The sequence below is a fragment of the Varroa destructor genome, unplaced genomic scaffold, assembly GCF_002443255.2.
Source record: "Varroa destructor unplaced genomic scaffold, Vdes_3.0 BEIS01000003.1, whole genome shotgun sequence".
In the NCBI taxonomy this organism is placed as follows: Eukaryota; Metazoa; Arthropoda; class Arachnida; order Mesostigmata; family Varroidae; genus Varroa; species Varroa destructor.
In genome coordinates, this window is record NW_019211456.1 from 9,550,511 (window position 1) to 9,565,951 (window position 15,441).

General features: G+C 44.4%; 1 protein-coding gene across 3 annotated transcripts in view; it reads left to right on the forward strand.

Annotated features, from left to right (window-relative positions):
- Window positions 1–15,441, forward strand: part of LOC111246362 (uncharacterized) — an 81,891-nt gene that overhangs the window by 56,549 nt on the left and 9,901 nt on the right. For all 3 annotated transcript variants that reach the window (XM_022795840.2, XM_022795841.2, XM_086984876.1), the window contains 2 exons: window positions 448–666; window positions 1,031–1,295. In XM_022795840.2, coding sequence (XP_022651575.1) covers window positions 448–666; window positions 1,031–1,295 — 484 coding nt within the window. The remainder of the gene's footprint in view (window positions 1–447; window positions 667–1,030; window positions 1,296–15,441) is intronic.

Consider the following 15,441-nt stretch of genomic DNA (forward strand, 5'->3'; position numbering starts at 1 on the left):
TATAATATATTTTAGCTATTTTTATGTTTCACGTACCAATAACTTCTGTATTATTTTGCAAAATAATAGAGGATGAGTTGGCATCACCATTGCAATATGTATGTACATAGAGCTGTTGTTTGTTCTGAGGAAGTCACAATAACATGCTGCCCTCCGTGGAATAAACGCCCGTTGATATGATTGATGATGGCCAGCTCGACCAACACACGTAACAAATTACTCTGAAAGTCGTTCCAACACATTAACAATATTAAGGAACTCGCTGAAAAAGCACTTCGCCCATATCCTGACTAGCCAAAAGCACATTCATGCCTAGCGTCAATCTTGGGGATCGTTTTCAATATATTTTTAACGAGTGCGAACCGTAAGCCCATCTATTTTTGGGATTTATAGTAAATGTATGACTCTTGTTCGCTTTTCTCTGTTCTGGCCACTTCGTTCATTCAGAGCGTCTCGTGCAACATGGCCACGTCGGAGGTGACGGTTCGTCGTACAGACCGTCAGCAAAACAGCGGAAAATGAGTGTCCCGTCATCACCGTCACCGGAGCGTTCGCTGCTGCTGCACCCACATAGCCATCCGCACGGCCACTCTCATGAGCCTGCTCATGGCTCGCCAGGCCACTTGCGGTCATCGGGGACGTCTTTACCATCCTCAGCTCTGAACGGTAAATAAACGTGCTTAAAAATTGAGGCAAGAAATGAGAAGGCCATTCTAAAGTAGACCTTACCAATGCTTTGAACCACAAATCTTTGTACGTGACATGAGTTCACCTCGCATGAATGGAGGTACCCATGCTCCTTCTTTCGTTTGTTGTGATGTGCCCTTAGTGTAGCTCTACGGCGAGTGTTTTCCAGGCTGATACTGTTTATAATACACAATGTGTTAATTGGTGATACTTGTTATAAATCATCGGTGGCCATTTATATGTATATGCATGCAAACACTTCGTAGACAGTATGCATCGAGTGTCCACATTATAAGATAGGCTACCTAAATCAAAAGTTGATTCTGCGATTACAACCTTTCAGGAGGAAAATCCCGTAAAATATCGCCCGCTGTCAGAACGAGACTGGATCAGGAATTGCCGTCACTTCACGAGTCCAGCGATGTAAGAGAGTCAAAGCATCGTGAGCGCGAATTCAGTAAAGAGCAGCGCGTTGGGGAGAACCCGCAGTGCTACCCGAGTTGCAACTCCGCCGATCTCGAGATGGTCGAAGTTCATCTCGAGACCAAAGAGTTGTGGGAAAAATTCCACAGTCTCGGCACGGAAATGATCATCACCAAAACTGGTCGGTAAGTGAAGTCGCTAGAGTGCAAAATAGATGGATCATGGGAATGGTGTGGACTCTAGCAGAAAAAGCCTTTTACTGATCAAAACCGATTGCGATGACCGTCGGTGTACTAGGCGTGGCAGGGAGACAGTGCGTTAGACAAGCCGTAAGTACGATAACGACAGCAAACGTCTCGAAGGCTCATTAATGTACGACGGCTAACAGGCCATCAGGACCAAAAACGAAAGTCTGACGCGTATTTTTACATATTTGCCGTCGGCGAGAATGGCTTCATCACTATTATCGTCTTCGCTTTTTACCTACTATAGTTACTCGTACAGTTCACAGTAGACTGAAGTCGGCTGCCCTCCTCTTGTAAATGAGGCTTCTGTCGCCATGTGGTGACAAACTCACGCCATGTAAAATTTTGCAATTACACTGCAGTTCAGACATAATCTCTTCTAGTTTTCTTTATTTATAATTATTTACTCAAGGAAATAATATTCTCTCCGAGTACACTTATGAACATACTTTTCATCCTGTCCTAACACACCTAGCTTAGTATATCGCATGAGTTATAGATCGTGAACTTCACCAACCCGACAATTATTGGCGCTGTTCTTGTGACGTACGTAATTTGAATTTATATCGTTGGGAGTTCTTACTTCCTACATATTTAGAAAATTCTACGTTATTTATTAGTGTGTGTACGATTTCGAATGTTTAACGCTAGCATTTACAGCAAAGTCTAGAGGTGCCACAAGGGTCCGACCCGTTGTTACAGTGGGTGACAGTTGTCACCTAGAACACAATGAAATGTTCAGTTTGTTGTGTTACAAAGTCACCACACGTACTTCTGTATGTGAGTGGAATAAGTGTTTACCCGGGCTTGCTCCCCTAAGATTCTTCGGGGGTTCGTTGCTTGTCAGGCTAGATTCAAATGACGCCACAGCCACGCCAATTGAGGCGCTTGTATCGTTCCCCTATGCCAGCGCTGAGCTCAATATAGCCAGTCTTCAGAGCTGCCCAAACGCGGTTGATATAGGGACTGTGTGGGGAAGATGGGACCACGTAATGATCTGCAATGCCTCAAACTCTCCACAGCCCTTTGCCTCCAGCGACTCCCCGGCTCCTTCGCTAACTCCAGATATTAATATTTCTCGGCGCGCTGTTTTGAAAAATGCACCTTATAATTGGCATTTCAAGCAGTCTGCATCCATGAATACAGGCCGGCTGGGTCGCTGGAATTGGGGCTCTGTTGTGCTGTGGCGGGCGGCCTTGTATCGGTGTGTAAGCTGATGTGTGTTGCTTATTGAAGCTGGCTGGCTGGCTGGCTGGCTTATTCGTTTGCTACGTAATGCAACTCTGACAGCAGATTGGACCGATGGCAGCAAAGCGAGCGCATGACGCCAGAAGAAGCTTTCGCGAGTCGATTTTTCAGCATATCGTTTCCAGCGGGATGGTATACAGCTTCACCGATGAATCTACTAACCTCTCACATAAGTCCTTTGCATCAGCTAGGCCCGTCTGACTGGCTGTCCTGACTCTTCAAGAAAACGCATTATTTTCAAGAAATCTCGATTCGGTGTCGGACGGAGATATTCATTGACGTTGCTTCCGCCTCATTCAACCATTAATCAGTCCGATATTGTACCCATTTTCGATATCTTTCAAACAAGAGTACTTTGAACGTCCCATGGCCTCTTTTTACTTAGTGATATCGTAAAAGGTTGCATGTACACATATTGTGCTAGAAAACGTTTGACTGCTTATATTTGTTGGGAAACTGTCCGGTTAGTACGTCGATAACGAAACGAATGTTTTTATTCTATGAAACATTGATAATGTGAATTCAGATTAGAAATGAATGGGTTGTATCGGATCATCTCTCATTAATTTCCGTGAAATTTTGGCCGCCCGATGATCTGCTTCGCGATCGTAGTCACTCGAGGTATGAATCCCGATCGACTGCAGTTAGGACTTGAAGTCGCCAATTTCTCTAGGACAGCTAATGTTCGAGATGACTGCTGTCAATATGGCTGCCGTTTCATATGTTACACGGATGCGCCCAGTTTGACTTGTGATACACAAATATTGTATTATACATATACAGCCTTATGGAAAGGGAGAATCGGGGAAGAGGGCTATGGAGGCTATCGGGACCTCTGGGTTCTTCAACGAACTCCATAACTGTAGTGTAGGCTAGCAGTGGTGTCAGAAAGTATAATGCACACCTATATACATAAGTCAATAATAAAGGCCTGTGAAACGTCGTTAATTCAGATAGTAACGCATTATGCGCAAACCAAAGCGTCTATCATACCTTTCTGCACGCTGGCATCGTGCTTTGAGCTAGAATTAGGGATCGCTACCTTTACTTTGTAGGACTTGAGTGGATTGATAACCGGAGAAGGGGCAAATCTTCGCCACGTAGGCTAGCAGTCAGTTATATGCAAAGGAGACCTTTTCTTTAACACATATATATATATACATATATAACAGTACGGTAGCGTTTGCTCAATCGAATGCTTTTAGTCGCTGTCAAAAGCCAGTTCCGCACATATGTGTGTAGGTCTGTATAATACATGCCGTCTATGTACGTTCGTCAATGCTGTTACATGGACAACATAGACATGCAAATGCATACGCGGCTAGCGTTGGTCTGTGACGGTCTCGTCTTTACATTACGGGATAAGAAACGAAGATTTAGTAGAAGACTCTTGGATATTCGTTTGTCTCAACCAACTTCCAAAAATCGTTTCATTAATCTATCTTTTCACGACTTTTCGTTCTTGCATTGACCATGAACTAGGTTTATTAGACACTGGAAAAAGAATTTGCCCCTGGCCAACACACAAACATACCGGACACGGTCAAATTTTTTCCAGTATCTAAGGATAACGCGTTTCCTGTTTGTGCGGCACTGTGTGTGTATATGTGTACCTGTATGATCACAATCATGAGCTCCCAGTATCCATCAATTGACCGCCCGTTCCTAATTTCATCTATCTAAGATGTGGGGCTTAGGAAGTGTTCGATGGAGGAACATCAGCGCCATGCTGGGTCTGGACGACACAAGATCTTGCCTCGGTCTTTTGCACAGAGCCTCACTCCCCCACGTAATTGGTACCGGTACCCACCTCATCTTTCGCTGTTCGACACCCAACCATCATATTAGTCGCGACCATTGGGGATCAGGCAAATATACATACGCATGGCACCCGGGAGGGATATGGGTGTTGGTTTATATGTATGTAGATATGCGCTCTCTTTCTATCAGTTCCTTACGCTCTGGGCGCGGTTACGTTATGCTGCTGTCCTATGCTGCAACTTCCTGATGATAATGGGTATCCAGGCCAGCTTACGAGAAGGGGCTTCGACGAGCCTCCACTATGAAGAGGACGATCTCCGTGGAGGCGGCTGCAGCCACACTAGGCAGCTAATTATCTAGCTGATGGAAGCAACCATCCAATGGATGGGCAAAGCAACTCTAGCATCTCCCCGCCTCTATCTTGCCAGTCATTCTGCACGAATCGAACTGTCAGTCCGTCTATCTGTCTGTGAGTCAGCTTCTTATCTGGATGCGACCGACGCCCCTACCACCTCTACCCGACCAGACAGAATAAAGGTTCACCATTCTTATCCTAGGTTAGCGTACAAGGGCTTTAACATCAACGAATGTTTCCCTCTTTGCACGCAGCTGATTCGGTGGACAGCTGACTGTATATGGTGGTTTATGGTCGTCCATAGCAACGATGCTTGCCTTGGTAGAAGATAATGCAACGCCGGTGGTGTGGATGTTGCAACATGGTTGGCCCGTGATTTGGCTCGATGCACCAACAATGCTCTCCGTTGCTCGACAGTTACGTAAGTGAAGCTCTGCAAGTAGAACAAACCAAGTACCAGTAGGCTGGCACAAACTATTAATAACCCACTACAGCATGAATCAGTACTCTGTTTGTAAGTGCTCTTTCGAAAGACCCGCGCCACCGCTAACGGGCATCTGAAGTCACCGTTCATTCCAGTAGGGCTTGGTGCCATTTTACAAGTTGATGACATCCCCAGTTGAGTCTCATAGTCCAACAGGTTCGCTCTGGTTCGTTTCGACCGTACTTTTTCATCAGAGGGTTGTGTTTCTCTATATAAAAGTGAGCAAAGGAGTTACTAAATGAGATGTCTACGACGATAGGGCTGTATACATGCACTAGTACACCAGTAAAGACGCTCGGATAAGCGTCGTACGTTAGGAGACCATCTAGACGAGCCGTTAAACGTTTATGTACTGTATCTTATGATTCTTGTCTATACTGATTTAGTCAACCCCTATAGCGAAGTTAACAGTGGAAAATGCGATTCTGCATATAATTGTATTGCAAACACCCATTCAGACAACTTATCATTCAAATCTTTATCGTTGGCAGTTTTCAGTGAGTCATTTTCATCGATCATCAGATTGATTGGTTCACATCCGCCAAAGGTAGAGCCATCATCAATTCTACGCAGCTATAATATATTGGTGAGCGATACATGTTTACTGTGAATTTGCCCTTCATACTGCCGTGTACACCATTGCCACTATTTACGCTCAGCATGGTAACCTAATTGACGCTGCTGTTAATTATAATAATCATATTCAGTACATAGAAGACAATTTCAATTAATATACTATTAGATGACAAGTGTGGGTGGCGAAACAATCGCTTCTTTCACTAACCTTAGACAACGTACCCTCCTATATCATAATCAGTAAAACCGTGTATAAAGCATAGCGTCCTATACATAGGTATCTGTAACATTCGTTCGTTCGTATTCAAATTTGGAGCTATAATTTATTTTGGGCCATTTTCGCCCCTACTGCTCGTTTTGACAGGAAAGTTTCGGTTACCTGGTTTCTATGATGCTTACTTACTACTTTTGTTCTTTTCATGTTCTTGCATAGCATGGATGTGACTCGTTCGTTCATTGTCCCTTTTTTATCCTGGCACCCGATGGTCTGCCATTTTCGCTGAGTCTTCCCCTTGTCCTGTTCTCTGAGGCCTGCTTGCTGGATGGGTCTCGCTCGCTCGATCATTGCTTCCGCTAACGCAGAAGTCGAGAATTTGTCATCGTTCGGCAGGCTCGTTTTCTCTATCACCAAAGGATATTTGCTCGAGCCCTTTGGCCGTTAATACTACCAACACCGGGCGAAGACACGAACTCGCGAAGAGTCGAAACTTTCACGAGACGACCCCCGACGCAGTGGAGCGGCGACAGCCTTTCGGGGCTCGGGCGACTGACGGCTACGGAGACAGCGTCGACTAGCTACTCGACGATATTGTAGTTCTGTTGAAGCAGGTGTCTGTCATTTGCTCTCTCATCCGCGGCTTGCCTTGTGCCCCAGTGGGTCGGTCGGTTTGCTTGGAACGTCTGCATACGCGCCGGCGCTTGCGCCAGCACAAGCGCCCAGTGATGTTGCTAACGGTGTCGGGTAATGGTGGTCGGTGATAATCACCGAGTGAAATATGCAGCACTATGGAAAGGTGAAGGGTGCTCCGCTGTCTTCGGTGAATATGAGCGAAGGCAGGAAAGTACGAGCCGGCCTAGCTGGAACAGACTTTTCCGGGAGTGTGGACGGAGAAAATTCCACTAAAACAGCCACAGACTCGACACAGCTTCACCATGTTCGCGCTCCGCTGACGTTCCGAAGATGACAAGTCGACAAAAAGGGAGATAAATATTCGCGAAAGAACCACGAATGTCGCGTTGTTCGTAAAGTGCCGATAGGCGATGGGCGAGGATACGCTGTCTGATTAAGGTTGCCATAGACGAAAGTGGATTGTCTGCGATACTGAGAATGAAAATTATAGCAAAGTAATCTTCTTTTACATGTGCTGCTAACCCTATTGAGGTTGTCTAATGAATTAAAACTATATTTTTTAGATTAATGAGGTATGTGTAGCTGATTTAGGATGACCTTGACAATATAGTTCAATAATAAATATGTTCCATCCTGCCGCGAATGCTCATGCGGAATCGTGATCCAGTCGCTAGCTGGTTTCAAGCCTAAAAAACTGACCTTATATTTATCCTTGAGATCAATATGGTCGATAGACCTAAATGGATCAGTGTGCTAGCTCCTGACAAAATGGTAACAAATAGCGACATTATGCGTGGTAGTAACGACTCTCAACCGACTGCAAATGTTTTCGTTATATAGACACTGACCGTCAAATGATTTTAAAAAAAAAATCCGGCGCAACTCGAATGTAAGGTCTGATCCTTTTGCAAGCTTCCTGAGGCTGATCTGACAATTTTCCTTGTTTTTTTCCATGTTTCACGTATTTATGTTTGCTGTAACGTGCTCCAAAATAAGGCTCGTGTTCAAGGCTCTCTCGTCCGTCGTAAAGCCGTTTGGCAGCTTGACGGCAAAGAGCACTTGGCGGCGGCACACAGCTTTGTCCTCAAAAGAGGTCGTACACACTCTTCAGTACACAATTGTCATTTTCCGGAAGAAGAAAAGCCTGCGAATATTTCCTAGTTTACAACGCAAAATATAAGGCACACGTTTCAATATCCTAAAATGTGCCGTGCTCTGTGCATAGCAGGCAGGCCGGACAAGCGTAGGCCGGTCTTTAACTGACAGAGTAAAAGTTCTATGAATACTTTTATGACACGGTTGTAGGACGTATTACTTGCACAATCTTCAAGGTGTTTTAACTGTTTTGCATATTACCTTATGTTTTTTTAAATCGTCCCGCTCTCTGCCTGCTTATCTGTCTGGGTTGACCCTGCGCGTATCTTGGTAGGCAAGAGTCTACATTTTGCTCACTTGAGTCGTTTGTGTGAGTTGACAAGCAACCCATTGGAATGAGCAGGAGATTAGTAAAAACAACTTAAGGGCATCTGAGGTGTTTTTTGAAGATTTTATTGTCTGAGTGGATTTAATTTTATTATCTGGAGTTCGTTACGATCAATCAGTCAGTCAGTCAGTCAGTCAGTCAGTCGTAACCGAAACGCCTGATCTACCGAAACTGGTCTGACGCACTCAGCTAAAATCTAAGGAAGTTTTATTTTGCTTTCGGTAGAATCTTGCGCAAAGCGGAAACAGTGTAGGTGAAATTTGAATTTGACGGCCTGATTGGCCTTGCAATTAGTAGCCCCATGATCGATATGCGACGTGACCAGCAGACCACACTCCCTATTATGCACTCGTTTGTTTTTTGTACCAAACTGTAGTCGATTGTAATTCTTACGTTTTCGTATATACTTAAAGCCCTTGACATGTTTTTCGTCATCGTCTTGTACACTAGGGTGTGCAGGTCGCCCGTCCAGGCTGGCCTGACATGCCTAATCGAGCTCTATGAACAGTACATATGTATCAGGTAGAGTGCAACGAGCTGGATGCTACATGGCACGAGCAACTGTGCGCAAACTCATTCGTCAGAGTGGTGAGAAATGGATTCGCACCTCGGTGGGCTGTCTGTCTACACACGAACAGAGTACGCATCACATGTAGACCAGCTCGCCTCACTTTTGATGAGGACCGTTTCCATCTCGAGTTCCGCCACTTCGCGCGCCCGGCCAGGCACTAACGTATTACATTTTTTCTCTCGGCGGTTGAATTTTTCCACGCCACCTGATCAGGTCATTCGTTAGGTAGGACTCGCACTTGCCAGCGTTACGTTCAATACAAGTCATCTATTGTACTAGCTATCAGCCACCAGTGTGTAGCGAACGTGCTCTTCGCTGCGGGGGTTACGCTAGCATTCAGTTGCCGAAAATCTGCGAAATACCGTCGGTCTCGTGAAGTACATACATGGAAACATATTCAACAACGGAAGTTCGTTTTGTCCGAAAGGAAGCAGATGCTTCTTCCAAAGGATTGGCAGGGTCGGCGTTCGGTGTCAGAGCGTGTAGAGTGTGTAAAAACCGCAGTGATAGTTGTAGAAAAAGAATGAATAAAAAATTCCCAGCGTACCATGTCAGCCAATTCACACTCGGGCCACTTTACTCCGTGGCATAAATATCCTCGCATAAAATGGCGAGAACGAACAAGTATATAGGGAAAATCGAGCGGGCTTAATCGTCTTCTGCTCGCGACTTTACTTTTAAAAGATATTAGCCGGTGTGAGATAGTGCTAGCAGTAAAGAGTGAGCACATATATATATAAAGATTGTTTAGCAAAGAACATGGAGAATGATTAGAATAGGCTACGTTTTCCGACCAGAACCCGTAAATTCAGTCTGATACATTGGATCAAAATAAGATTACGTACTCTCCGATTAACGAAACGATAAGAAATAAAACATGAAATAGTGTCGCTCAGATATTCTACGAGAGTGATCCGGTGTTACTTTACGCCCTCTCTAATCCATTGACGTATGAGGGGAGCAGGACAACAGGGACCGTCGGATCGGGTGTTTTTCCGCTAGCTCCCCATTTTGGCTGCAGGTTTCCTCCCTTTACTTTTTTCCGTCTACATGTGTAATCAGTCGGCAGCGTGTCTGTGGCTCGCTGTATTGGCCCGGATGCGTACAGTATGTAGCTGTCGGACGCGCGGCCCATAGGCCTCGCTACATATGACCCCTTTATGAGGCCCTAAAACATCTTATTTATGCGTCCTCTTAACACTAAGCGGACATTACGTTAGGCGACGACGATGACGAAGAACACTTAGCTCGTGAGCTTGTAACAGGCACCGCTAACGCCAGCACGCAGCTACCGTAAGAATACTACGGCTGTCATATCGCTGCTCCCTAACAGAGAAAAAGAGTAACGAGGAAGAAATGGTGAATGAAACTGTAGCATTATGATCTGCTTCGTGTCAAAACAGTGTTTCCCACAAACTATATATACACGCATCCAATGCAACACGATCATACACACACTCGTCATAAGTTAGTCGCCGGTAGTTCTCTCTGCGGCTTGCCAAGTGGACGTGGTTCCGCCCAAACAGATTTCCACTTGATAGAAAAATAAAACCACCATGCAGAACCTACCAAGTGGTCAGAATGAGCAGTATCTTCTAAAAAAGAATCCTATTATATTTTACATCTATAAGCTCACAAAGTTAGTATTCTAGAGAATACTAATTTTCTCTAGGGTCTATTATCAAACGTGCCCACATATCCCACAAAGGATGGATTAGATTCAATGCTATGCCGGGTTATTGAAGTGGACTTGTCGTACAATACAGCTCTCTTTGGTTCTTGTATATTGGTAAAAGTCGTTTGATGTAATCTTCAACGTTTTCGTACGACTTTATCGTTAACAACAGCCAATGCTCGGTTTCCTAGCGTTCGAAACGACCTATACGATATACTGATTGTGTCGCAACGTTTTTTGAATCCACAGATTTACTACTAGTTATTTGCACGGACGTACGCAGTCCCATGCTATGCATGACGTTTCAAGGGACTACGTTCTTCTATCGTCAGACGAAACCAATTCTAACCGTAGAGAGCTTTTACGGCTACTCTGTCGAGTAAAATTGTGCAGAGTTGGCGTACAAAGCGTACCTAACATAGTTGAGTATTACCAACATCTCTAGGCTGATAACAGTCGAGATACTTTAACAAAACACGATTACAAAATAAATTTTTATAAAATCGGAACAACAAAAGAGTGCTCCAGGAGAGTATTTCCTCTATCCTTACGCTTTGCTAGATCGTCCGGCAATAGGTATAGAAGTAAAATTCATCCGTGAAGACTTTTATGATGTTAGAACGGTGGAAGTAATTCATCTCTAGTTGAACCTTTCCTCCGAAAGAACTTTCATCTTCAAAATTGTATCTTTGATTTAAGCGGTTATTCGGCTTCCGCGATTCGTATAATATTAAAAATTATTTTGATTCCCTGCTTCTGCGGAAAGATGTGTTGGTCTGGAAAAGGTTCTGATTGGCTACGCTAAGCGGGCTCGTTCTTTACGCTTACGGTCCGTTCTTGTTTGTCAATATGTTCCTTCAGTAACTGCCGTTTCCACACAGACTCGGTTGTTACTTAGTTTTTCGATACATGGTATATTGCCTTCGTTCCTACACAAGCGATGTACGACCCGGTAACAAACAGTTTCTCTATGTTCTCAGGGCGCTGCTAGCCAAATTCGCGTCTGTATCATCGCCATTCGAGTCCTGTGCACAATTCATTCATAAACAGACAGACAGAGCAACACGGACGATAATAACCGCCTACTGAAAAACCGATACGCCATGACGATGTGGGTTGGTACGTTTCTGTGTTTAACAGACAGTTCCCATCGTCTGCTTGTTGGTCGTCTAGCGGCCAATAGTCGTCAAGGCACTACGAGGCATACGAATCATCTGTGAACAAAATGTCAATGTATTCTAGCACAGTACCCAATCTCAGCTGCGCTCAATGCGATTCTTCAAGTGCTTCTGTCAGCCCGCTCACGATGCGGGTGACGTTGTTGGCTAGATAGGGACGAGCGACAAACCTGAGCGTGGCTCGCAATCGTCCACCAAGACGCTCAAAATACGGGTAACGTCTAGTTGCTCAGGGGGGTTAGGTGGTAATTTAGAACAAGCCGTAATGACAGCTAAGCTAGTTGTTACAACAAAGGATAGCGACGACTAGACATGCTAAATAGATGGCGCACAGGCCATCGAGAGCTAAGCAGGAGCCTTGCACAGCACCAAAATCTCCAATGGAAATTGCTTCAATTAGTTGATGTGTTGGTGTTAAAACGCTGATGAAGACCGAACAAAGCCCAGTTACCCCGGGGTGGGGGTTTAACCATCTACATCATCTAATATGCAGATACATAACACGATATAACAGAAACACCTGAGTCTGAATTTTATCGACCTTTGACAGACAGTGGTCGCTCAGAACTGATGCTCCAGTGATTACGGCGAATCGTCTTACTTAACTGCAACGCTTATAACGACGTCTGTATGCATAAGATGGACATGTCTAGGTGTGTATTTAACAAACAGGTCGGAACTAAATTTTTAATGGCGTAACCGATTCTATTCAGATCTGACAGGGTGACATGCATCGCTACTGCTAACTATTCACTACCTTCGTAGCCCCCGCCCCGCATGCGTTGTTTTTGACCGTTGACATTGATGGCGTACTTTCCAGTGGTGTCACATGCTCTGGGCCAATCACAAACAGCTCATTTTTTGGACAACTATGATGTTAATAGGCCGATGCTGATGGAACCCGCTCGCGCACTGGCGTCTTCTTTAGTCATCTTGCTGATTCATTTTAGGCAGCTCGTCGCTCTGCGCGAAGAATCCATATGTCACTTGTTTGCATCGTCAACATCCATTTACATGGGGTTACATAAAGGGCAACTCGTCTGATTAAACCACTTGGTTCTTAAGTACTTCTTGTCAATGCACCTGCCTTTCGCTGCCACCATTTGGAATCCAACCGATTCTATTAAGATGATTGTCGCACTTTTCTGGTTGGAACAAAGCTGATCCAAGACGCCCCTTGTTGAGCTGATGATCCAGATGCTCCGGTACGGCTGAATTTTATGTGACAAATACGCTTATTTTTATACGCCCAAAAAAGAGGGCGTGTTTCAAATTTAAACTGTTTCGGTTTAAGTGTAGTACTTTCGTGTGGATCAAAGACAGGAAGTGGAACCCTTTGTTTTCTAGGATAGGTAGAGGCCTTTTTTACAATAGACGGCACGCATCAAAACCTACTTGTTAACTTCTATTGGCGTATTTTATGCTTTGACAAAAACAATTCTATTCGTATGCATGCTACAACGAATAGCACCGCGCACGTTTCGTGTTCTTGTTAATAATTGACAGAGAAAGGGCGTCCTTCTTCAGCATTGCTAACGACAAGGGCCGTTGAATTCAATGCTGACACGCGTAACTAGACGAACATCCCGCTAAATACTAAAATGCATCAATTTGAATAGGATTTTTTTCATTATTTAGTCTCTTCGTACAGATATTTCCACGCAGGCCTCGTTGGTAGGGAAAATAGATGTAAAAACAAGAGCAAGCGGATTAGATGAGCAGCCGGCAGTGTCATTAGTGCCCTACCGCACTCAGGCTCTGGCATGTTGGACGGCCATTCTCATATGAGTCTCTCGAGGACTCGATGAGCAGTGACTGTAACTGCAGAAACAGTACTAGTCGGTCGATCATCCATTTTGCCTCGCGACGCACTTGGGAGAAGCCGCTCATCGTGCTAATTTCGGCGCGAAGCCGCTATCCCGTGAACGCGTTACCCTCAGTGGACTTCTGCGCCAGTTTGATGTTTCTTCTTACTATAGTTACTTGTTCTATCCTGACTCCTACATAGCGTCCTCCTCCTATCGTCAATAACTCTCCTCCTCCGGTATGTTTTTTTCCATTCCTTTGCTTTCCTGGTTCGCCGTTCTCTCGTTCAGTTCCACAGCGTGCGTGGCTACCGCTATCGCAATGTCGATTATGTTATCAGTTCTTCGGCGGATTCTCTTGGGAGACATCTTCGCCAGTAATGCCCAAATAACTAACTACACGCTAGAACATACAACAGCACATCTTCGGTGCGACGTTCTCCCTACATACTTCGAGTTAGTATCCACCATGGTATTAGCATCTCTTTTTGAAGCCCTAGGGTTATTATCCAGGTATCCGCGCAAGCTGTTGGTGTTTGTACGCCAACAGTGCTGCTGTCAATGAGTGTCTGTCTGTACGATCATCTGGTGCTTCCGTTACGTGCAACAGGAGCTTGGACCCGTTTCTACATGCGAGGATTTCTGTAAGTATTCGAGAGGTCTAAAATAGACCGTGGCAGAAGGGAAAAGCAAGCAGAGAAAATGTGCTTATGTTCTTGCCGGTTACCGAATCTAGCCCCAGGAGAACGACAAAGGTGGTAACCTGATTAGTGATGACTTGGTGGAGGGAAGTGGTTATTGGAAGAGAACGAGCTGATGGAAACGGTATGAGTTCGCTCGACGTGGCCTTCCCTACAACACTATACCTTCAACAGCAACATAGGAAATTTCACTTCTAGAGTACATCTCATATCGAATAGATGAAATGGCCGAACAGGTTTTAGGGCTAGCTTTCGGGTCTACTCTTCTGCCATATGCTTTAATTATGACGTTGTCGTGATTTATGCTATACGTGGTTATGTGAAATCACCTTAGCAAGCTAAAAGTAGATAGTAAGCTTGCATGAGTTTTGAATTTCTTGAATTACTTTAGCACTTCTAAGAATATAGTCGCTGTTCGATAAAAAGACCCCTTCGATCTTATCGGACAGGCTCTGAGGGGTCGATATCTTCCGTTTGAAGTTGGTAATGCATGTCCTAAAGGGTCTATGTTGTTATATTTAGAGATGCTTTTTAATACATTGTTAGTCTGTGATTAATATATGACCATAATTCAGCAAAAATTGTAGACGGAAAACTTTCGACATCGCCGGATTTCAGTACGAAAACGTATTTTTGACATCTGGCCGCTGTGTAGAAGGAGTTTACGACAGGTAGCCTGGTAACGCGACCCAATATATCCCTTTGTTGGAGAAGTTAATGGCTAGCTACTTAATCCGCCATGCTGACCTTAACGTTATTGTGTCGGAAACTCAAGGCGATTAGATCTGCTAAATCGAAACGGACAAGCAACTCGTTCCAAGCAATAGGCCCTTTGAACTTACCTTTGCAACATTAACTTTGTTCAGAGGTGTTGGTAATTACGTTCGACGAACTAACACGCTTATCTATCGTTGCGATAGTACGCTATGGAAAAAGATCCACTGAGATACAGTGACACGCAGTAGCACAATATAAATTCTAACATTCTACTTTTTAGAAGTCGCGTTCTATTCTACAAAAAGCTTAGGCTTTTTGGCAGAAAGGATGCTAAGGACAACTATCGTAATGTTTCACTGACTTACCCTACAGCCAATCGCTTTATTTTTAACTCGCTTCATGGAATCAGTAACAACGATATGTTTTAACTATTAGCCATAGTAAAATGATTTTCATTATTATATTTCAATTTACGTGATACGTATCAATTCTGTTATTTCTTTGCCAAAGTTACAGCGAAGAAGCTAAATAGTCGATGTAAGAACACATTCTAGAGTACATCCGTTATCCACCTCATCGTTATGCAGACTGGCCTCACCGAGCCCGCAGATCGTCGTCTTCAACTCTATCGGTTAAGGATGATTGACCTGGCGATGCTAGTAATGCTACAGCTATCAATCAG